The sequence below is a fragment of the Hippocampus guttulatus genome, chromosome 18 (genome assembly GCF_054856545.1).
Source record: "Hippocampus guttulatus isolate MCC_2025c chromosome 18, RoL_Hgut_1.0, whole genome shotgun sequence".
NCBI lineage: Eukaryota > Metazoa > Chordata > Actinopteri > Syngnathiformes > Syngnathidae > Hippocampus > Hippocampus guttulatus.
In genome coordinates, this window is record NC_141278.1 from 8,775,265 (window position 1) to 8,799,145 (window position 23,881).

General features: G+C 45.4%; 3 protein-coding genes across 9 annotated transcripts in view; 2 read left to right on the forward strand and 1 right to left on the reverse strand.

The window, feature by feature from the left end:
- Positions 1-182: 182 nt before the first annotated feature.
- LOC147191044 (calaxin-like) lies at positions 183-1,540 on the forward strand. The gene is made up of 6 exons (XM_086137265.1): positions 183-240; positions 453-605; positions 685-789; positions 864-1,012; positions 1,076-1,180; positions 1,257-1,540. The coding sequence occupies exons 1-6, from the start codon at positions 183-185 to the stop codon at positions 1,308-1,310; spliced, it is 624 nt and encodes a 207-aa protein (XP_085993391.1). The 3' UTR covers positions 1,311-1,540.
- Positions 1,541-2,523: 983 nt separating this feature from the next.
- Positions 2,524-12,367, forward strand: pex1 (peroxisomal biogenesis factor 1). Its single transcript, XM_086137255.1, has 23 exons — positions 2,524-2,748; positions 3,343-3,492; positions 3,552-3,635; positions 3,722-3,836; positions 4,373-4,968; positions 5,052-5,171; positions 5,899-6,028; positions 6,123-6,235; positions 6,321-6,400; positions 6,480-6,615; positions 6,954-7,050; positions 7,150-7,320; positions 7,403-7,557; positions 8,267-8,456; positions 8,577-8,743; positions 8,805-8,939; positions 9,240-9,304; positions 9,489-9,631; positions 10,431-10,534; positions 10,595-10,969; positions 11,719-11,886; positions 11,966-12,099; positions 12,180-12,367. The coding sequence occupies exons 1-23, from the start codon at positions 2,647-2,649 to the stop codon at positions 12,250-12,252; spliced, it is 3,603 nt and encodes a 1,200-aa protein (XP_085993381.1). The 5' UTR covers positions 2,524-2,646; the 3' UTR covers positions 12,253-12,367.
- Positions 12,368-12,568: 201 nt separating this feature from the next.
- elmo1 (engulfment and cell motility 1 (ced-12 homolog, C. elegans)) overlaps positions 12,569-23,881 on the reverse strand; it is a 39,766-nt gene continuing 28,453 nt past the window's right edge. For 4 of the 7 annotated variants that reach the window (XM_086137259.1, XM_086137260.1, XM_086137256.1 and 1 more), the window contains 7 exons: positions 20,694-20,830; positions 14,990-15,153; positions 14,679-14,800; positions 14,109-14,216; positions 13,954-14,036; positions 13,785-13,862; positions 12,569-13,691 (listed from right to left, as the gene is read on the reverse strand). In XM_086137259.1, coding sequence (XP_085993385.1) covers positions 13,491-13,691; positions 13,785-13,862; positions 13,954-14,036; positions 14,109-14,216; positions 14,679-14,800; positions 14,990-15,153; positions 20,694-20,830 — 893 coding nt within the window. In that variant the 3' untranslated portion in view covers positions 12,569-13,490. The remainder of the gene's footprint in view (positions 13,692-13,784; positions 13,863-13,953; positions 14,037-14,108; positions 14,217-14,678; positions 14,801-14,989; positions 15,154-20,693; positions 20,831-23,881) is intronic. The other 3 variants (XM_086137262.1, XM_086137261.1, XM_086137258.1) reach the window with 1 other exon arrangement.

Below are 23,881 nucleotides of genomic sequence, written 5' to 3' on the forward strand. Positions count from 1 at the left end.
GCTCCCACGCTAGTAAGGTAGTAAACGATGACGTTAGCCAGCCAGGTAAACCGAGAAATTACATATAGAAATACTGTAATGCGTTTATGTGATTGTGCTAACTTGCGTTGCTTGCTAAGGTGACTCCACCTCAACTTCCGGCCCCAGGTCGTCCCTTTTGAGGCCCAAAGTAAGGGACAAACATGTCCAAGAGGCTGATCCAAAACCTTGCCAAGATCATCTCGAAACAAGTGGACCGCTGTGCGTTGCTTTGCTGACAAGATAATGTGGCGAATGAGACTAACGTTGCAATTCTAGACCGTTACGAATTAAAAAAACAAAACAAAAATACATGGTGTCCATTTGCAGCCCGCCGTCCATTTTATACCGCACTGTGGCATATACTATAAAAACCTATAATAGCTTTGGCGATGTAACATTTCTCTCACGCACACCTTCTCTTGTCCTGCCAGTCAATCAAACGGAGGTAGAGTGCCTTATTCGTGAGTTTTACGCCATCCTCGGACAAACGACGAGCAACGGGAAGAGTAGCTTGGACGAAAGGAAGTTCAGAAGCATATTGACAAATGAGTTCGGCCTCACCAACAACACTATCATGGAAAGAGGTATCGCTTTTACGAAACAAATGTGTTTTGTTTTGTTTTTTTTTGCTTGGATACGAGTGTGACATGATCTGCTATCCAGTTTTCAGGACCTTCGACAAGGACAACGACAACTTTGTCAGCTCCAAAGAGTGGGTGGAGGGCCTGTGCGTGTTCCTTCGCGGCACCTTGGATGAAAAAATTAAATGTAAAAAGGGATAGAAATGCAAAATAGTCTTCAATTTGTCCAGCTAATCTGCCTTCCTTCCCTCCACCCTCCAGATTGTTTTCATGTGTACGACTTGAGTGGAGACGACTACATCGCCAGGGAGGAGATTCTTCTCATGGTGAGGAACTGCCTGCGGATGCACGGTGAGGAGGACCCTTATGACAGCATCAAAGACCTGGTGGAGATCACGCTCAAGAGGATGGTGAGACGTTGGTCATGCCACGCCACTCCATTAAAGATGGAATACAAATATTTTCATTGACAGGACCACGACAATGATGACAAACTGTCTTTTGAAGACTACAAAAAGTCGGTGAAGGAGTTGAACATCGTGCTCGAGGCTTTTGGGACATGCCTCCCCAATGCCACGGTAACAGCAAGTTAATAAGTATAAATGTCAACATGACTATGGGAATAATTGATGAATCCTACACCTGTTTTTACAGAGGATTGAGATGTTCGAGCAGCGCGTATTCAATAATAAATGGGACCACAGATGAAGTCCATAAACTTTGAACTATTTTTTAATACATACCAACTGCTGTTTGGATTGGATTGGATACAACTTTATTGTCAAATGTACTGTATGTGTAACATACAGCACAGATGAAATTTCTTCCCTCTCAACTTAAAACAACTGTTTGTTTCTAATGTGTAAATAAAAGTCATTTTAATGTAATTTTTAATGTTATTTTTAAATAAATATCCTCGTGTGGTTTTGGCTGCAGTGAATCAGACAACTTCATCATTGATTTTCTTTGTCAAGAAAACACCAAGAATAATGTATTTTCTACTGTTGCACATTTTTTTACTTTATTGACGTAATTGAACAGAATTTTGCTAAAGTTGAGGCGTAGTACTCAGGCAATGATGTAGAGATCTCAAGGTGAAGTGTGAAAGGCAAGTCACCGGGGCTGCGAAATAAAAGTTTTGTTTTCACGACACGGAAGAGCGCCATTGCGCTTTGTCGCCTGTGGATGGCAGTGTTTTCCACAGTTTACAATGGGTAAGTAAAAACGCCGGTTTCCTCGTTGTCTACAATTTTAAAAAATGATTTAAACTTGATCCCATTTCAATAAAATCAAAATGGCATGACGTATATGACCCCACCTTTCAATGAAAAACCCGATTAGGAACAATGGAATAACTTAAGATCAAAGTGCACCGTTTGCAAAAACAAAAACAAAAAAAACCAGTTGATTAACAATTGAAAGTTTACAATGGGTAAGTAAAAACGCCGGTTTCCTCGTTGTCTACAATTTTAAAAAATGATTTAAACTTGATCCCATTTCAATAAAATCAAAATGGCATGACGTATATGACCCCACCTTTCAATGAAAAACCCGATTAGGAACAATGGAATAACTTAAAGATCAAAGTGCACCGTTTGCAAAAACAAAAACAAAAAAAAACAGTTGATTAACAATTGACCACAAACAAAATGGCGTCGAGTTTCTCACCTGTTTCACACTCAAAACCGCCCCAGCTATCACAAATTAACAAAAGTGCTTTTAAACCACGGCGATTGTAGACTCGAGCACCGCCCGCGAGACTATTTTTGTTTACTTCTGCAACCACGTTTCCGAACCCCACTTCCTATTGTATGCACATCAAAATAAAACTTTTGGATACCGGTGGCGATTTACCAAGTCAAACCCGCATATGGCTTTATTTTGAAAAAGCAAAAAACAGGCACATGCGCTTCCGACCTTGAAGCCAATCGCTGCCACAGGGCGACGATGTGTTTACTCTCTTGGTTACTCTCACATGTAACCCGTGTATACAAATATTCCTTGCATGTGTGACGGTTTACGTGTCTGCATTCACGCGTGAGACATGTTCAGCGGCATTCAACCCGTGACAGTTGTTTTTAACAACGCGAAAAACTGCTTCCTCCATGTGCCCGCCAAGTTAATTTCTCATCTGTCGCTGAAGGAGGTAAGCTAACTACAGTTAGCCGGCGTGGCTACTTACCCCAAAGTTTCCCTCGACTTTGGTCAAACATTCAAGCGCGACTGAAAGACGTGTTAACGTTTGTGATATTACATAAACTAAGTTGAGTAGCACTGCATTAGCAAAAATAATTTGAGGTAATTTGGTGTTATGTATTCCTCTTAAAATATAAAACACAACATGTCATTTGGTGTATTCATTAATCCAAGTAAGGCCTGCTGCGGTTTCCAGCAGGCCAAATTTCCTTCGATTTGAGCCAAACTTCTCCCAGTCTGACTGAAATAACGTATTCTCTAACAGTTTTACGGTATTAACACGGTATTAACACTAGTTGTAAATCATCCGACAGGCTGGCACGCCCACGTCCCCCGCAATCAATTTTTATGAGGAATTTGAGGACTAGAAACTGCCGTGTTTAAAGAAAAAATGCTACAATACAAAAGCGAAGACACGGAATTAGGAATATTATAGAAAACAGACAAATGGACATATCCAGACTTCATCAGCGGTAGTGGTAGATTTTAGACATGGCTTACCGTTTCCTGTCCTCCAGCATGACGTCAGTGACTTTGGTTTCAGAACCAGGCCTTGGAGTTGTCCAGTTGTCGTGACGGCCCACCGGCGTTCCTCACCTGGACTCTGAGCCGCAGCTGCTCCGTCTCAGATGGCCAATGCGTGGAGCTGTGTAGACACCTGGCAGAGATGCTGGGCCTGCGGGACAGACAGGAGGTAAAAGTCCGTCTTGTTTTCGTGCGAGCACCGCGGGTTGATGACCTTGTGTTCCTCAGGGTTTCTTGACGGCATGTCAGCAAGTGTCGTCGGTGCATCGAGTGTTTGTGGAGCCGCTCTCGGCTGACGACTGGGAGCTCTTGGTATGTTCTCACGTCACTGAAGAGAGCCAAAAAAAAAAAAAGAAGCAAAACAAAGAAAACATTTCATGTTGTTATTACACTTTGAGGAGCTGCATAGTGGCCCGCTCGAGCAGAAGCTTTTGCATCAGATCCGGGTGGTGTTCCCGGAGGCTGTTTTCCCCGTGTGGGTGAACAGCCACACAGTCATCTACATCTACATTGGTAAAAAATATTTTGAAGAACTTTTTTTTAGGGGGGGTTGGGGGGGGGGTAACTTTTTTTAAACCAGATCAATTTCTTTAATTCAACATAATGGGGTATTTTTCTTGAAAAATATTTTTCCCCCCCAGGAGAGTCTAATTTTTCAAGAATGAACATTTGTAATATGGAATTCATATTACCGTAGAAAATTGAAATTCATGTTTTGTATGTTCATTTAAAAAAAAAAGCTGTTACATTAGAAAAGCGAATCTAACATTGTATCCTATCGATAGAGTAAAATATTACAGGTTTAAAACAAAATTGTACATACTGTAGCTTGTGACTAACAAAATCCTCAATTTCACCATCATTAGAAAATCTAACATTTAGATCAACAATTCAAATGGTTTTCAAACTTAGAAATGAGTTTGCCCTTTTGTTTTATGTTTAATGAATGCGTATAATGTAAGAGTTGAATTTCCCTTTGAATTGAAGAACTGACACGAATCAACTTTTTATTGAGAATCGAGCTGTTTACGTCGCCTCTCTTCCTGCAGCGTCCTTGTCACCTTCGGTGCCTTACGGACGCCTGGAGCCCTTCACGGAGCTCGTGGTGACTCCCAAGAAGCAGGCCGGCCACCCCAAGGGTCTTCCTCACCCCCGTTTTGACTCACCACCTGCACCTGCAGCCCCCCCTCAAGCCATCTCCCCTCCGAGTCAGCAGTGGGGGGGCATAGCGGACCTGAAAAGTCTGTTCGGCTACATGACAAAAGGCACACGTGACCCACTTAAGGAGATCCCATCTGTCCCGGAGATCCCCGCCATGCTGGCCGACGGCCTCTACAGAGTATGCGGCTCACCCCCTCCGTCTCTGGCCGCCGGCAGCTGCGTGGCGCCCGACGTGCTTCACGTCTTCCCCTTGGGACACGCCTTGAATTTCGACATCGCGGACGCTCAGGTGACCTACGGGCTGCTGTCCATAGTGCCTTCGCCCACGGAGAGAGCCAGGGCGGAGAAGAAGAAGGAGAATGCGGCAGGAGATGGAGGAGCGGAGGCCAAAGGTCAGGAGGCCACGGTGGTGCGCTTGGTGTGCCACGGTGCCGATATGCAAAGACGACACACCGAGGGAAACATCCACTGTGGTCGAGTTTGGGTGAGACCGACAAAAATAATACAAAGCGCTCGTCGTCCACACTGTTTTTCTCCTTGTATTTCAATTTTCGATATTTGGACCAGATTCCTCCAGTCTTGGCTGTCAGGCTCGACATCCCGCCACATTCAGCAGTGAGAATAAAGCCGGTGAAATCAACCGTGAAAGTGGCGTCCGCCATTCAACTCCAGCCTCTAAAACCACTGGTGAGTCTGAAAGGAGCCAAATTTATGCGTGACAATTCATGGCGTTCTTTATACTAAATATATTTCTGTCAAACAAGAGTCAAGTTGTATTTTTTTTTTCTTCAAGATTAAAAAATATCGCAATGTTAGCTTCTTTTTTTTGTCTAGAGACACTAGCAATAGGCAAAAGACAGGAGACAAAGTTAGAGGTGGCTGAGTTAAATTAAAGATGCTGAGATTCTCCTTAGGAGTGACAAGGATGGAAAGGATCAGAAATGAGGTCATCAGAGGGACAACTCGGATAGGAAAATTTGGAGAAAAAGTTAAGAGAGGCCAGACTGAGATGGTTTGGACATGTACAGAGGAGGGACATTGGATACTTTGGTAGGAGAATGTTAGAGATGGAGCTACCAGGTGGGAGACTGAGAGGAAACCAAAGAGGAGATTCATGGATGCCGTGAGGGGAAGACATGCAGGTAGTTGGAGTCAGAGTAGAGGATGCAGAGAACGGGCAAAGATGGAAATTAATGACTCGCTGTGGCAACCCCTGAAAAGGGACAAGCTGAAAGGAGAAGAAGAAGAAGATTAAAAAATATCGCAAAATCGCTTCTTTTTTTTTTCCCAAAAACTAAAATAATAATCTAGTGAGAACACTTGGATATTAGTTTTTTGTGAATACTACTATTTTTATGATTGAAAATACGAACCTTATGATAAACGGGAGTTCCAAAAATATCTTCCTCCTCAGACGGAGACGGAGGAGGCCGAGGAGGAGGCGATCCAGACGGCCTTCCTTGGCTGGCTTCACACTCAGACTCACCAACCTTTGGCGTGCTTGACGCCACGAGCCGGCTCCCTCCTCCTACACGCCACTGACGGCGAGTCCAACTAAAAAAAAACAAACCAACAAACAAACTCATCATCCAAGTTTCTGGGCACTTTACCTGAGCAGCGTGGGTCCTTTCCTTCCAGACAAGTTGGAGTTTGCTGTGTCGGTGCTGAGACCAGAACCAGAACCCGAGTGCGATCCGCCAGACCAGCTGTTTCTGCTCTCACCTTCCGTTTTACAGAAGAAACACATACAGGTTTACTGGATTATTCTTCTTTTTTTCCAAAAATCAATTCATTTCCATCTCCATCATCATCTGACGCGTTGTGTCCCGCGTTCAGGTAGTCAGAGACCCGGTGTCCCTACCAGCTGCTGAAGTGGACCCACCAAAACCAGATCTTCCCTCTCTGGATTCTCTCGGGTAAAGTCAACAGTGTCTCAATCACATTTTAGCACGCTTGCGTTTCAAACATATTTGTCTGATGTCTTTTGTTGTCAAGAGGTGTGGAGGAGCTGAGCAGAAGAAGTTTGGAGTTCATCTCCTACAGTCTTCTGGCGACTCCGTTGGCCAGAGAGCTGCTGGGAATCATCGGACGAGGACTCAAAGGCGGAGCGCTGCTCATCACCGGCGCCCAGGTGAGATGACGGCATGCGCTCGCAACGTGTCGACTTCCCGTTGCGTGTCGGCCTGAGGCGGTCAACTGCTTCACACTGCCTAGACAAGAAAAGGGAAAAAGAGACCATTCAGCGTCATCAAGTGCTTTCATGTCTCTCCTCTTTCAATTTTCATCGGCACATTTTTGAATGAAGAAGAAAAAAAAACATATTCTTTGGGGCGGGGCTTTCATTTCCAAAACGGATTCTTTTATGAAATATTGAGTAGTCTAACCAGAATGTATCCCCCTCCCTGCTTGTCATGGGTCTCGACAGTCCTGAGGTGTCCCTAATAAAGTGGCCATTGTGTCTTTTCGTAGGGCAGCGGAAAGAGCGCACTGTCTCGCGCCCTCTGCAGGAAGGCTGCAGAACAGCTGGACGCCCACGTGGAAGTGGTGGAGTGTAAAAAGTTACAAGGTGCTCGGGCCGCTTGACACGTCTTCTCCATTGCCGCGGTATCGTTTTTTTTTTTTCCCCCCATTCTTCTTAATTTTGAAGAGAAATGATTTTCCCTAGGCAAAAGGGCAGAGACGATTCGCCAGACCCTGCGGGAGGTTTTCACGCAGGCGGAATGGATGCAACCCTCCGTGGTCCTGCTGGACGACTTGGATCACTTGAGCCGGGCGTCCGCCTCTTCCGAGCACGAGCACGGCCCCGAGGCGCTGCTGCACCTGCACGTCGCGCAAAGTATTTTCGGAGCAGGACATGAGCATTAGGATCGTTGTCGTCGGGTGTGGTCCGTCATGGTTTTGTGTCGTCATTGTCGTAGGCTTGCGGGACATTGTGAAAGATGCGATGGACCATGACGCTCTGATGTGTTTGATGGTGACCAGTGAGAGCAAACGCTCGTTACACGAGACGCTCGCGCAGGTGCAAGGAACGCACTTCTTCCAGGCCTTCGCGGACATACGACCACCCGACCAGGTCGAAAGCTCGTTCTCTGCATCGCATTGACACCAAGTTGAGGGATTGATCCCGATATTTGGCATTTTGGCAACATTTGACAAGAAAGTTGTATTCAATTCAATTCAAAATTAACCTTAACTTTTTTTTTTAAATCCAGTATTCCAATAAGAGTTTCACTTTCAATTGGGTGAACGTCAGGGAACTTTTTCCTGCAACTTTCAGTTAAATTTATACAAGAGGGTGCTAACCCTGTGAAGTGAAAGATTAACGTCTCAGTTTTATTCAAATTCGGGTCAACCTAGCTTAGTGTCCAAAATTCTTGGGAGCTATGGTTGAAGTTTCATGAAGCTTTCATGCCGCTGAACCCTGCACTTTTTGTCCGAAATTTAAAACATAGATGTCTATCGTCTCCAGATGAAAAAGGGAAACACCTTGAAAACATTGAAAATCTAAAAAGTTCAATCATCAACAAGCTTAAAAACATTTACAATACCGGAGTTTGTATTTTCAACATTTTGACGCCAATACTTTCCTTTTTCCCGCAAATTTTATCAGCTACAAATAGCTACTATTGGCCTCCTTTACTTCGACTAAAAAATATCCGGATTGACCCGTGGGGGGGGGGGGGGTCTCTCTCTCTCTCTCTTATACAGTATAAGCAAACCCAAGAAATACTATCACCAGCCAAATCGTACACGGAGATGCATGCGTGTATGTGTGTGCGCAGGCCCAGAGAGCAGACATCCTTTTTCACGCGATCCAAACAATGTGTGGCCCGTCGCCGCCGGACTCGGTGAACTTGGACCTGGCCGCCGTTGCCAAGGAGACAGAGGGCTACCTACCTCAAGATTTGCTGCTGTTGCTGGAGCGAGCCCTCCACGCCAACGCTGCACGCCAACAACAAGACGACAACACCGGTAAGGTTGAACAGATGACGCACCCGTGATGATCCGGAGTCATTTCAGCCTGGATTGTCACGGAGAGTCTCCACCGAGCGTGCCGTGTGGTAAACACTGCATCCTGTGTGTGTTTCGCAGACGTGCATTTGTCGCGGCTGGACTTTGCAGAGGCTCTCGGGGACTTCACCCCGCCGTCCCGGTGGGGGGCGGACCTGCACAGTCCCACCGGAGGAGGGCTGGAGACGGTCGGGGGGCTGACGGAGGTGCGGCAACTGTTGATGGACACCATCTTGCTCCCCGCCAAGGTCAGCTGACAACGCACCTGGTGCACTTTGACAAGCGCTGATGGCAAGTGTTGCGTTTCAGTACCCCGTCCTGTTCTCCAAGCTTCCCATCCGCCATCTCTCGGGAATTCTGCTGTACGGAGCGCCGGGCACGGGGAAGACGTTGCTGGCCCAGGCCATCGCCAAAGACAGCGGCATGAACTTCATCAGCGTCAAGGTGTGTGTGACTCGCAAAACTTTTGCACCATCTCCTAAAATGAAGATTGAAAGGATTAAATGCAAGCGGATTGTATTTCAAAGTTAAATATAACTGAACTACACTGAAACGTATTTGAAAGTAAAGTTTCAAGCCACTGTATCATGACGCGGTTTGAACATTTAATTCAATTCTTCTTTCGTGTGCCATTGGAGAGAGCCCAACCTGTTGCTTTTTAGCGTTTGGGGTACTTTCGTTTGTGTTTGCGGGTTAGTGTGCGTTAGTCTTGCTTTAACTGTCATCTTCATACGTGTGTTCCAGGGTCCGGAGCTTCTGAGTAAATACATCGGGGCAAGCGAGCAGGCGGTGCGAGCCGTCTTCCAGAGGTGACGAGCGCTTGTGGTTCATCCCATTCCACCATTTTGTGTTGTCAGAGAAGCACCTGAGATAATGAGCGCAAAATGGTGGCTCCTCCAAGTTAGCAAGGAATGATGAAACTGTAGTTGAGCACGTTATCCACCGGAGGGCGACGCTTGACTGTAATTGTGCTTGCGCTTTTTGCACTGACAGGGCCGAGGCAGCCAAGCCCTGCTTGGTCTTCTTTGACGAGTTTGACTCGTTGGCGCCAGTGCGGGGTCACGACAGCACCGGCGTAACTGACCGCGTCGTCAACCAGCTGCTCACTCAGCTGGATGGCGTTGAGGGCCTGCAAGGTGTGTATGTGAGCGAATGTGAGAGAGTGAAAGAGAGACTACACTGAAACCCAAAACCAAGTTTTAATCCCTATTTTGACATGGTTTAAAGTCGGGTTAGAGTTTCATAGGGTTTCAAACTCGGGTTAGGGTTTCAACATTAGGCTTTCAAACATGGGTCAAGATTTCAACGTCGGGTTTTCAACTGTGGTTCGGGTTTAAATTCTTCCGAGAGGAGTGCACAAATAAAACCTGAAAAATGGTGTCAACAAGTCAGTTGTCACATACCACCTTTTGTTGGGCGCCATGAAGGTCCCGGTGGCGGTGAAAGAGCCACTGTTGAATCCTGAAGTCCTCACAATGGTAAACGTTGGCTCCCCCTTGAAGCGTTGTTCATCTGCGTCCGGCCAGCAACATCCAGTATTACGTCCTCCTTAAATAGCCTTGTGAACAGAAACAATGGTGACACCTAGCGGTCAACTTAGTCACCTACATGTACCGTATACTTAATGGCCCTCCTTTCGGGTTCGCGTTCCTGATAAGGCTTACAAACTAGCATTAGGGTTTCAAAATAGGTTTAGGATTTCAAAGTAGAGCTTTAAACTAAAATTAGGGTTTCAAAACGGTTCATTGGTAGTTTCAGGTGAGGGGGGGGGGAGTGTGAAAAGTGCAAGAGTACGAGAGGTGTGGCGAGTTTGTTTAAGAACGAGCCCTTATTCAACCAGGCGAGTGTGTGTTTGCGAGAGCGTCCATGTGAGAGTGGGACTACCTTTTTGTGAGTGCGAGAGTGTCTCTTGCGTGACAATATGTTGTCTTTCAGGTGTTTATGTGCTGGCCGCCACCAGTCGCCCGGACCTCATTGACCGTGCTCTGCTGCGTCCAGGCCGACTGGACAAGTCGCTGCACTGCCCGCCTCCCGACGAGGTCTGATGATGTCACAGGAAGTCGCTCTTGGCCGTCTCAACAATCCTGTCTCCCCCCCAGGAGGACCGCTTTGCCATCCTGAAGATCCTGAGCACCGGCATCCCCTTGGCTCCCGACGTGGACCTGGAGGAGCTGGCGGCACGCACCCACGGCTTCACTGGCGCAGATCTTAAAGCTCTGCTCTACAACGCCCATCTGGAGGCGATAAACGGCAGCCAGGAGACCACGTGCGACATGAGCCTATCCGCCATGAGCTTCCCGAACACCAGCAGCGGTTCCGATGATCTGGCCGATGACATCACGGGGGACGGCGGCGTGAGCCCGGAGCCCGTCGACCTTCAAGTTTCAGACAATCGCCAACAGCAAGAAACCGGCGGTGATGTCTGGAGGCTCTACTTCGATAGCTCCTCCGAGCCCCAATATGCTGAAGGAAATGTATGTCGGAGATGCTTTTCAATAATGCCGCTGGAGAGTTGTAAAAATTCAGCCCCCCATGATTGGCAATGTGGAATTTGGTAGGCGTGTCAATCACAAGTAGATCCACAAAAAAGTTCGTCATTTTGATTCAAAGCAGGCATTTTAGGATGAAATGTGGCCATTTTCTGGGATCCATAGGACAAACTTAGCCTGGAAGTTTTGCCCCAAAACTGTTTTTATTCTATTTTGCTTTCTTGCAGCCATTTTAGGTTCATTTTGGCAATTTCAATTGGTTCTTCAAATAAAAACAAGAACTCGGCCCACACAGGCCATTCAACTTGGCAACGTGAAATTTGGTGGACATACCTGTATAAGTTAGACGCACAAAAAAAATCCCCAAACCTAAAAAACAGGAAGTAGCCAATTGACACAAATTTTGTAGCCATTTTAAGGGTTCCTTCTAAAACAGACTAATCCGACCTATTTTGGCCCATTACTCCCGCCATGAATTAGGGGAGACATGTCTATAATTAGACCCACAAAACAAGTCTCAAGAAGCCATGACCACAAAGAAGCAGGAAGTCTGACATTTTGGTTCCAAGTGGACATTTTAGGTTGACTTTGAAAAATGGTCACATTTTCAGGGGTCGGGTCCAGTGACACTAAATTGCAACAGATTTCAGGTTTCATCCTTCCACGTGGGTGGCTGAGTTTGATGACTTAGAAAATACTGAAGTGAATTTTTTCTTCCCCCTAACCCCCACCAGCGTTTCTCCGGACATGACGTGGATATTCTGACCACCGAGTCCAGTTTTTCGCTGCCCCCGCTCAGCATGCCTTCCATCCGGAGCGGCTTCCAGGACCTCGACGACGAGCAGCTGCGGCACCTCCGGCAGGAGGTCGCGTGCATCAAGCTCAACCACCGCAGGGCCATGGTCAGTCAGCTCTCCATGACACTCCACCCCCATTGTGGTTGCATTCATTTGCACTCCGTTAATGTGGTGTTTTTTTTAGGGCGAGCGTGTGCGTATCCAGTCCACCTCCAGCCAGCCGGCGGGTTTCCTGCTACGTCGCTGCCACATGCTCGCCGCGCTCGATGTCACCAGGCCGTCACTTGGCAAGAAAGACTGGAGCAGATACGCAACTCTGTGGGTGACGCACAAATTGTTATGTTGTACACACACACACACATGAACACAAAATATTTTATGTGTCATCGTGTTTGCAGGTACGAAGCTTTTTCAGGAGGCAGAACCACCATGCCAACATTCCAAGCAGGACAACGCGTCACATTAGCGTGACGACACACTAAGAGGCAATTGTCAGTTATAATTTGTCTTTAATTACCCTAATTGTTGTACATTTGTTTATAAAACATTGTTAAGAATTTAAATAAATATTGGGGGGCACGAAAAATTTTTATTGTGCAAGTGTATTTTTTTTTTAAGGCTGATCTTAATGCTAATAGAGTGAATGGGAGGTTTTAAATTTGGCTTCCTGAAAACTCCAGCGATCATAATCTAAAATGAAAACATTCATTTCTTGGAATACTTGACACATTTTGACACAGACTTTTTTTTCTGTGTGAATTTTGTCAAAAGAGGGAAAAAAAACTCCTTGTACCTTTCAACGTTTAATGTAAACAGCAGTTTTGTGGGGCTTTGAAAAATCCTAAAGACAAAAGGTGACGACGGTCTTAAATAGGAAGGGATTGGAAGGCGTGAGTGTCGGGGGGCGGTGCCCAAGTCCAGTCCTGAAGAACCCGGCTGGATCCAGCCTGTTTGAGATGTCTCCCTCCTCCAACACATCATTCAAATGATCAGCTCATCGGCAAGCTCTGAGAAGCCTCAATTTACGATTCTGATCATTTCAATCAGGTGTGTTGGAAGAGGGTGACCTAAAACAGACTGGATCGGGGCCCTCGAGGACCGGACTTTGGGCACCCCTGGTGTAGGGGTTTGGAAATACTGTTTTTTTTTTTAAATATATACATATAATAGAAATAGAAAAAAACCCACCTAACTTTGAAAGAACATAATAGCTTCCCTTTTCCACCCCCCAAAAACTTTTGTAACAGCATCACAATTCAAGAAATAATAACTGAATGATAAACTCAATATTGCTCAGGAATGTGGTGTACAGCAGTCAGTCGGTGATTTTGCGACAAAGGGGGGGAAAAAGTTCTAACAGTCTTGAGTGGACAAGAAGTGAGATTTTTTTTTGTGTTAAAAGTACTTCTCATGGTGTGGGAAAAAAACATTTAGCTGCCACAAACATGGCGAAACTTGTGTCATTGTGACAGGAAATAAGTGGACTTCAACTAACATGGCCAACCTTCCCTGCACAGAAGCCCTGAGGACAAATCATAAAAAAAAAAAAAACAAACAAAAAAGAACACCAAGAGTTTCTTGAGTTTAAGTCCCTTCCAGGTTTCTTGTGGTCTCCATAGCAACAAGGAAAAAAATAAATCACAGTTCTTGAAATCGTCCAGTTTTAAGGAAAGGGGGGGATCCAGTGAATACATCAGGGCTAAGCTAAGCTAGTTACAATCGTAAACAAAGTCATAGTTGCTGGGCTCTTTGGGAATAGGGGGCGGGGCTTCGGGGATCTGGATGTTCTCCAGGTCCAGCAGGCGGAGCTTCATCTCCATGGAGAGCAGCGTGTCCATGTCGGATTTGGTGTAGTCACTGGTCATCTCCTTGCCCAGAAGTGCGTTCAGACCATCAGTCCAGACGCAGTACTGTACATGGAATTGGGGAGGGGGGTCGGAATGAACGATTGGCGACACACTGACAAACATTGAGTACGTTAGCCAAGGCTTGGCTCATCTCACCTCGTGCTTGTCCGGGGCAATAAAGTTTAAATACTCATCCGACTCATATAGGATGGAGAAGGCTAACTCCAGCACTTCCTGTAAGGAGGGTGGGAGGCAGAATATTACACGCTAATCAATGGTCTGTTGATGATAGCGCTGTTAATGCTTTTCGTTAGCGTTAGCACACCTTGTTCTGCTTGAGAGCGCCCTTCTCTTTCATGTGAGGACAGTCTTTTCCCGTGATGACCGCCTTTATATCCGCCACGGGCACTGCGGAGAAAACGTGCCGTTGAACGCCAACATATTTTATTCCGGTCACGTGACAAAACGGCGGGCGCTCACATTTGTCCTGCAGAGAGTCGTGGGGTACCTCCCCTTGGGGACTCTCCTCAAGGTCCCCGTAGTGCAGGACCTTGTGGTTGGGGGAAAGCCGGCAGTACCAGAATTTGTCTAGAAGCGGGACAAAAACACGGAGCCAGATAGAGATGAGTCATTTAAGCGCTAACAGCAAACTGGTGACTGTAAATAAATGATGTTTGTTGAGTGCTAGCCGAGGGCGGAAGCAGGATGACGTTCTAGGATGGTAACTTGTGCTTAGGCACCCTAAGCCTGGAAAAGACACTTTTGGTGGCTCTGGTCCACAGGGAGCAGTCAGATCTGTGGGCGGTGTGGAGGATGCTAGCAACTGTGCGTTTGTTGTGGACACAAGTCCATATGATGGTCCAAAATGCGACATGCTTATTAGCTGTGTGGCCGCAGTGGCTGGTGAGAGGGAAGTTTCAGCTTCCCCTGCTGAAAAGCTGCCGCCTCTGCGACCCCACACCGGATAAGCGGGAGATCACGGATAGAGGGAACTACTTCGAGGCTCTGATAGCTAACGACAGCGGCTAATAGCTCATGCTAGCATGTCACCTTGTCTCCTGCGACTGCTGATCTTCCTGAAGCACGTCCCTTCACATAGTCGATTGAGCCTTTGCTGTTTGATCAGCTCCATAATCTCCGGCTGGATCTTCTCCCTCAGCTCCCTGCACCAACAACACGTGGACACCGGAATATGTTAGCATCCCGTCAAACGCACGCATGCTCACGCAGAAATGTCATCTTGTTTGATTGAAAAACTTTTAATTTATACAGATCCATTAGAGAGCCACTAAAAATAGGATTAAATGTAAGACACACACACAGACACCCACAAACGTGTATCGTGTGATTCGGGGACTCACAGGATGGGTCGGGACTGGAAATCCTCTTGATTCATCCTCTCCGACTGTCGTATCTTGAGGATCTCAGCGTAGCTCAGGTTCTGCAGGCGGCTCTTGAACTGGTCCAGCGAGTTAGGCTTCAGCGTCAATGCTCTCATGATCTGCTCCCGCACCACCTGCATGACCTGCGCCACAGGAAAGAGGGGGGTGGTCGGAAGCCCACCTTCAGAGGCGAGCTTCGTAATCGGGTCGGGGATAACATGACGAGCTGTCCCCCGAAAGGGCTAAATACAGTGATCCCTCACTTATCACGGTTAATGGGGACCGGGACCACGCCGCGATAAGTGAAAAACCGCAATGGACTGTTGGCTGCCCGACTAGGAATTTTTGTGTATATGTGGGTACCAGCATGGTTAAAATATGCAACAGTATTTATTATTTACATATTTGAGACAAAGACTACAGCAGTATACATATTTACTAAAATCTTTAATGATAAAACCTTTTAGAGTAAGTAACATTCATCAGCATTGCCTTTTGAGAGAGACCAAGAGACTTGTGGTACAGTGAAACTCCTCTCCAACAAAATCATGTTTGCAGCAACAAATTTGTCACAACAGGGGGTTTTTCACTACAGCAAATTTGATCTCAGATGTAAACACAAACACACACAAACTATTATTCCAATAGTGCATAAGTATGAGCATACACTTATTTGACACTTCATATAGTCAATGTAGAAAGAAAAAAAGGGAAAGAAATAAATTTATGATCAGCATTCACTTTCACTTACATCAATTTCTTGGATAATGTCTTTTATTTTGCTTCCTCCGTCTTTCATTTTGATCACTTTTACCCTCTCTTCCAGCATCAGAGCTCGTCTTGTCTTAGCTGCTTGACATCCAAAGGTCCATTTTGTAGCCATTTTAGCAATGCAACGTTCTTGCTGCGTCTGAAATTAATAATAACAACTACTTCCTGGGCTACAGCGCATGTGTAAACCAGTGTGATGGTTGCTGTTGCCGTTTACGAACGAAACAGTAGAGGTCGCTGTTGGATTAGACTTCGTTGTAGTGAATCTCGTCGCGCGGCAAGAGCAGAGAAAAATATTTCGTATAATGCAACAGGTTTTTTTTTTCGTTGTATGGGGGGCAGGAAAGTGGGAATGGTGTTAATGCATTTAGATTTTTCCACACTAGGGGGTATTTTCGCCCATGTAGGTTTCGTTGTAGAGGAGTTTCACTGTACTCTCACTTTATGCTGCTCTGACAGTGGAGCCGCCGTTAGCCTCCAGCTAGCTGCTGGCCAGCTACCCGCGCGCAGCCGATGTGTTTATGATAAAACAATGAATCTGTATTGATGAGGAGGAGGTGACGGGAAAAGTGCTGCCTTTATCGGATAAGCTCAATCACCCCCTCTCTTTCGCTCGCTTCGCTCTAGCACACGCCCCCCCCCCCTCCAGCAAGCACATAACAAACAAAACAACGTGAGACACTAATCAGAGTCCACAGCTGACAAGACACTGATCAAAGTGGCAACCGCGTGATGAGACATTGATCAGAGCGTAAACCACGTGATGAGACACAAGGGAAGGTGCTGGGCGGGGCTGTGAAGATGCAGAGCCAATCAACTCACGGGATATCCACTCATGCTGTCATTGGTCGACGTCGCGCCGGGAACCAATCATGCGATGCACTGAATGCGCAATAAGTGAATCGCGAAATAGCGAGGGATCACTGTATCAGCTACATCGTGGTGTTGAAAAGTGCAGAGGATCAGGTTGCAGCAAGAGACCAGCCGAAAGTCAAGACTTTTTTTTTTAAGATGATGATTTTCTCACCCTCTCGCGACTACAGCCCCAATTCTTTCTGTGTGTGTGTGTGTGGGGGGGGAGATACAGAGACACGAGAGATGCCTGCCCATCCCCGCCCGGGCGTGTCACACTGAATACACACAAGAAGCATCATTAAACTGAATGATAAGGCTGAGCCATATCCTGGCTGCTGATGCATGCAAATGCTATCAAGAGGAAAATGTTGTCTGCTGCTGCTCATGCGAATGGATAATGATCTCGGGTCAGTCTAGCGTGTTCCAATATTAGCGTAGGCCACTTCCACTTGCACATAATGAACACACAAGGGCTTTATAAAAAATATAAAAAAAAAGGAGCCCGAGGTGCACAGCAACCCTCTCAGCTTCTGTCTGAGTAGAACGGCAAGGAACACACACACACACACACAAAAAAAAAAAATCAGGTAGCTAGAGAGCAGCTCACTGAAGAAGTGGGAGGTGAAGCAGGATGATAAAAATAAGCTGTCTGAATGCAACAAAAAAAGAGGGAGGGGAGGCAGGTGGCAGTGTGGGATGGGGGAGGTGGGCTGGGTCCACAAGCCGAAAAGAGGAAGAGTTGAAGAAACAAAAGAGCCTCCGAGCGAGCGAGTGACAGTAAAGGGAAAAAAGGAAAGGGGGGTTGGAGGGGGGAGGGAGAAATAAATCACAGTGGTGGGAGTTATGCTACTACTACACTGTGGTGAAACGTGGAGCTCGCCCATTCAGTCCTCTGGTGTCGGAACAAAATTCGAGAGCGTTTGAGAAGCACATCAAAAGTCCCCGCGTGTCACCCCAGAGAGGGCCTTCAAATCAGTTCAGGGTGCGGTGGACTTGAATCGTGGTCATCTACCGCTCCCAAAAGTGTGGGAAAGAATTGCTCGGATGCTTATTAACGCACGCGGAGGAAACAGTTGCCAGCTGGCAACCGTTGGATCAGATCAAAACCAAGGAGGGCGGGACCAAGTAGCGACGATCGCTGTGATTTGTTATTTCAAAATATTTAGAAGGATCAATATTATTCATGAATTATAAAGAGATCGTTGGTCACGCTTGGGTGGGAACCAAAGCAAGCGCGGAAGTGCTGAATCAGCATTCGTCCCAAATTTCGTGTTTAACTCATTCACTCCCAAAGACGTTTTTAAACGTCTTTTCAGACTTGGTCCAGAATTGGCTGGTACTGAATGAGTTTTAAGAAGCGTTGTGCTCATCTAGAAATTGCGGAATAATCACAACTCAACAAAGAGGATTCCAAAATCATCAAGTAAAAAACATTTGGGCTCCGATAAACGGACCCCACCAAAAAAAAAAAAGTAAATAGAAAAAAAGGACTATTTGGGTAGCATCATGAATCAGGTAAGTGTTCTTTGATGATAACCAAAAGAATGCAAGTGAAAAGTCAGGATCAGGCTAATCCTGGTGAGGAATATTTGGAAATAGTCATGCATCAAGATAATACTCGGAAAACCATAAGATAAAATCTGAAATCTATTCCAAAATGCTGATTTGGAAGACTCGGGCCTGGCGTGGAAGCAAACCAAGTATTGGGTTGCTGTTCCAAGACTGTGCTAATCATCCAAGATCTTGCAAATCTCTCGTGAGGAAACAATGTCGAGCGCAAATTCCAGTGTGATTTGGCAAAACGGAGGGGTGTGCATCTCTCCCCAAAAAAACGATCGGAGCGATCCAAATTCATCAGGGTACGCCTCAGTCCAGAAAAAGCCATTTGGACGGTTTGGCTTGGAAGCAAAGCACGCGGCGAAATGGAAAGTCTTGAGTCGGCCGCGCTGTGGGATCACGCTAAGCCCGTGTTGACCTGCCGCCCTCTGGATCAAGACATCGGCGGAGGGAGGAAGCGCGGCGCAGCGACATGCGATTCCTGAGGTGACAAACGTGTGTGTGTGTGGGGGGGGGGGGGGCTTAATCCCATTCATAACAAAGCCTCCCCCCCCTTTTATACACACGCACAGTATGGATTATTTTGCAATTTGGGTCGCCGGCATGACCATCCTCCATCTTCCCTCTCCTCCTCCAGGTAACAAGCGCTCCCTTCCTCTCCCTCCCCCAATCAAGCCCCCCCCCCTGCCGATTGACCCCCCCCCCCTTTCTCTTTGCTCTACGCACACACACTTTCTACTTACATGTCAGCTCCATGGTTGCGCGCGTGCGACCGACTCCTGAATCCTGCGCAGCTCGGGCGGACCAAGAGGATGAGGCGGGGGGGGGGGGGGGGGGTGTAGGAGGGGAGGCAGATGGCCGTCTATCTGATGGCGGCTGACGGCGGCGAGCGCGAGTCACAGAGGGCCGAGGCAGCTCTTGTATTTCGTTTTGTCTCCCTCAATGAATTCTCCCCCCTCCCCCCCTCCCCGCCGCCGCCGCCTCAAGTCTTCCTGTGGCGGGGGAAAATTCTTACCGCCGTACCTGCTTGTCTTGTTTCCCTTTCCCTCTCTCTTTCTCTCTGAGCTTTTTGTTGATCTACGGTTTTTAAGAGAGCCGATTGGACGCACGCCACCGTCGCGCGCGCCAATTGGGATGCGGGCAGAGGATCACATGACGTGCGTGTGTGTGTGGGAGGGTGGGGGGGAGTCACTACATCATAGAGGAGATGGAGGGAGGGTGGGGAAGAGATGAAGACTCTCGCAGAAACATGGTGACAATACAACGCGGCGCGCCAGCCCAAACGGCATCAACCAATGCTGCTGTATTTGGAGGACGGTCGCTATGGCAACCGCTACGGTTGCCATAGCGGTCGCTTGTTAGCATCCGAGTCCTTGCCGCCATTGAAAAGCATGATTGTCAGCCTGTAGAGGCAATTCATGTGTATCCACCCCCTCACGCAGCAATAATGATAACCTGCAACCTGACAAACACGATAAGCCGTCCACTGGAGTGAGCGCCGTCCCTGAAGGGGTTAGAATCCCAATTTGCTTGATATTTGGGTGAATGACAAAGATACAGTTAGGAACTGACTCACAATCGGCATGGTGGCCACCCGGTCTCAAAATAGTCGCTTCGAATCAAAATGGCAGGTACGCACTGTCTTTTTGGCTTTGGGTTCTTGAGACTTTTTTGGTGGGTCAACTGATGATAGAGAGGACTACCAAATTTTATCTTGACTTTCTTTCAGGGTCCGCTGTTACTACGGTGGACAGCTTCTCAGGTTACAGGGTGCATGAAAGGGTTAACGATCGGAGAAGATATTTTTATAATAGTTCAATCCAAAATGGCCGTCCTGTTGTCTTTTCTGACGTGGCTTTTGCTGACATTGCATGATGGACATGCCTACCAATGTTTGTGCTCCAGTTAAAATGCCTTGATGCATGACATCGTTATTTAAACAGCATTTTCATAACAGCTGCAGCTGAAAGAAAAGCGCTTGACAGGACATAAAATAACAAAATACGGTAATATCACACACAACATTGCATAAGACACGGAGTCCTGCAATCGTAAGCGTTACTCCTGCATACGGCTTGTTTGAAGCAGTTCTAGATGAAAGTGGAGAAAAATCGTGAAAACAATTGTGGAGAATGATGATTTCCAGCCAAAATGGTTGCTCAAAACCAAGATGGCAGACTTCCACTGTGTTTTTCGGCACGGCTTCTTGAGACTTTTTTTTTGTGGGTCTACTTGTGATAGATTTCCCATTTGATTTTCATGCGGGTGAGTGACAATGTCTTTGAAGGCTGAATTTAAAAAATAATAATTAGCGGGATGCCACCGAGCCAGGATGATTGCCAAAATGGGTGACTTCCTGCATCTTTTACATGGATTTTTTTGTGGGTCTATTCATAATGGGCATGCCTACCAAATTGCCGAGTTCACAGTGAAACTGGCTTCGAAGGGGCTGGCTTTTCAAAAAAACAAACGTATCGATCGTCTCCAGCGGACGACTCACTTTGTTGAAGTCTTCGTTGGTGGCCCGCATCTCCTTCCAGGTCTTGTTGAGCAGTTGGATGCAGATGCAGAAGAACTCCTCGAAGGAGCGGTCGTGCGTGAAGAACATGGGGTGAAAGTCGTGGCAGTTTTCGCCGGCTGAGGAACAACAAGCACACACATTGGGTCACATTCACAACCGCACAGAATCTCGGGAGTCAAAACATTCAGGTCTCAAAAATCATCTTCGTCTGCTGAAATGAATGCTAATGCCATTAATCCGTCCGTTCGTTCCAGACACTTTTTTTGTAACTTATTTAATACGCAAAATGTCACTCTAAAATACTGTTCTTTCATAAAAAAAACAAAAACAAAGACCTAATGCAGTAGAATAGTTTAAAAAAAAAGTCAATTGTTTCCATTCAATAGACACTATTATACGAATACTCTTCGCAGAAGATAAAGAATATACTCATGTGGATATTGCTATCTTTCTGCATATGTTGCGCCAAAGTGTTGAAATATGTTAACGCTTAACAACGATAACATTGATGCAATTTGACAGCCCATCTGTGGTATTTTGCATTATGTGTTAGCGTTAACCTAATGGAATCGGGGGTGAGGGGGGCAGACTTTGGAGACCTCCGGCTTAGACGAAGCCCCTTCCAGACAAATTTACTGCACAGCTCTTCTGTATAAACGGCAACCAACACGTACAAAAAAGAAAAAAGATCAAATTCGCAGACATCAACTGCTCCTCTTCGGACGTGCGTGCCTTGGCCGAGGTCAGCGGGTCCCTGCTGTCCTCCGAGTGGAAGTCTATTTTTGTGCCCGCGTGTTGCCTCAGGGCCAATAAATGTATGATGTCAGCTTGTTAGTGGGCTGGACACCATGCAAATGAAGCCTGCAGGGGCACGGGGGGCGGGGGGGGGGGGCAGGGGGGGTTACTTCAGCGGGCACAGCGCCACCCCTGACATCTGCCAATGTCCACTGTGTGTGTGTGTGTGAGTGCGCGTGCACATGTATATAAAAAGGAGAGTCACCTTGTAGCGAAGCCACATGATGAATACACCATGAAAGATGTCATCCTCACTTTAATTGCCAGCCTCATGCCCCGCTGTGACAAGGGGAAAGAGTGTGTGTGTGTGTGTGTGTGTGTCAAGTGAGCAACGTCAGCACCATTTTACAGTCCAGTGGCACTCTGTGTGTGTGTGTGCGTGTGTGTCTGTGTGTGTGTATAAAGTAAGCGGGCTCCAGAAAACAGCGCAGAGGTATCACCGAGCAAAGTGTCATCCCATGCAGTGGTTCTCAACGGGGTGCCTCCAGGACACTTACAAATATAATCTGTTCGGCAAACAAAAATGTCTCCAGAAAAAGCAAAACAGCAAATATATTTTAAATGAAGAAATAGAACTGAAAACCGCGACCTCTTGTGAGGACAAGCGGATTCGAAAATGAACATTAAAACAGGGTGCACATTAACCCTTTACGTGCACCCTGTAAACCTGATAACATGAGAAGCTGTCCACTGTAGTGACGGCTGTCCCCGATAGGGTTAAATACAACCAGGGGGGGGGGAGTTTTCATTACAGTAGTGACACTGAAATAAGAAAATAAAATTAAAAAAAAAACTGGAATGGTCACAAAATTGCGATGAAATGTATTTTGAAAATATTTAACCCAGAATATTTGTAACCACATTATAATAAAACATAAAAATATAATTAGTACAATCAAAATTGAATACTTTTTTTTTCATACATTTTTTAATTCATGGAATGTCTGCAATGCGGATACCCCATGCATGTAAAAATAAATAAATAAATAAAAAAATAAATAAAATTGATCACAAAAATGGACAGACATGTTCAACGGGAGAGTAGACGACATGGATTTATGCTGAGTCCCTTCCCCCCCTCCCAAAATGAGTCAACGTGAAAATCGAAGCGAAAAGACGTCGATGTTGCCAACCGGCGTCAAGGCACGGTGGGAACATCTGCGCTAATTGTCTCTAACGAGCTTAGCAGCTAATTGTGGCGGCATGCGCCTCGCGAGCGACTCGCTTCTCTTTCACTCCAAGTCAAGGAAGCAGGAGAGTGGCGCTGCCAAGTCTCTGCTCAGGCCAGAGACTACGCAGGAGTTTTCAGACCAATATAAATAAATTACTTGATTCTTGTTAGGAGAAAAAAAATTTAAAAAAAAGAAGTAAATAAAATTCAATATCAAATAGAAAATTACACAGCATTTTGCTGTAACAGCACAATTATTTTCATTCTTGTAAAAATACTTCTTATTCCTGGCTAATTGTTTTATTTTAATAGCTGTTAAAAAAAAAGGCATAAAAAGATTTAAGATTTTTGTACATGTTCAAGAAATATTTTCTTATAATCTGATTTTTTTTCTTTCATAAGTAAGATTTTATTTTAAAAATTTTCCTGATGCTTTTTTAAATACTTTTTTTTTAGAATATTCGATTTTTACTGTCAAAAAAAAGTAAATAAAATTCAACATAAAATAAAAAAAAATCCCCTCATAAATACCTACACAGCATTTTGCTATAACAGCACAATTATTTTCATTCTTGTAAAAATACTTCTTATTCCTGGCTAATTGTTTTAATAGGAGTTTAAAAAAAAGGCATAAAAAGATTTAAGATTTTTGTACCTGTTCAAGAAATATTTTCTTATAATCAGCATTTTTTTCTTTCATAAGTAAGATTTTATTTACAAATTTTCCTGATGCTATTTAAATACTTTTTTGCAGAATATTTGATTTTTATTGTCCAAAAAAAGTTAATAAAATTCAATCTAAAATAAAAAATCCCCTCATAAAAACCTACACAGCATTTTGCTATAACAGCACAATTATTTTCATTCTTGTAAAAATACTTCTTATTCCTGGCTAATTGTTTTATTTTAATAGCAGTAAAAAAAAGCCATGAAAAGATTAAATATTTTCGTTTCTGTTCAAGAAATATGTTCTAAAAATCAACATTTTTTCTTTCATAAGATTTTATTTACAATTTTTCCTGATGCTTTTTTAAATATCTTTTCAGAATATTTGATTTTTATTGTCGCCCCCAAAAAATGTATAAACTATAATTGTTTTATTTTAATAGCAGTAAAAATTGTTTTTTAAAAAGACATAAAAAGATTTAAGATTTTTGTTCCTGTTCAAGAAATATTTCCTGATCATCAATCTTTTTTCTTT

Coding starts and splice junctions, on each gene's coding strand:
- LOC147191044 (XM_086137265.1), top strand. CDS start 183: ATGTCCAAGAGGCTGATCCAAAACCTTGCCAAGATCATCTCGAAACAA. Junction 241..452: donor CTCGAAACAAGTGGACCGCT/GTGCGTTGCTTT, acceptor TTGTCCTGCCAG/TCAATCAAACGGAGGTAGAG. Junction 1,013..1,075: donor AGATCACGCTCAAGAGGATG/GTGAGACGTTGG, acceptor TTTCATTGACAG/GACCACGACAATGATGACAA.
- pex1 (XM_086137255.1), top strand. CDS start 2,647: ATGTTCAGCGGCATTCAACCCGTGACAGTTGTTTTTAACAACGCGAAA. Junction 3,837..4,372: donor AGTCATCTACATCTACATTG/GTAAAAAATATT, acceptor CTCTTCCTGCAG/CGTCCTTGTCACCTTCGGTG. Junction 9,305..9,488: donor GTGCGAGCCGTCTTCCAGAG/GTGACGAGCGCT, acceptor TTGCACTGACAG/GGCCGAGGCAGCCAAGCCCT.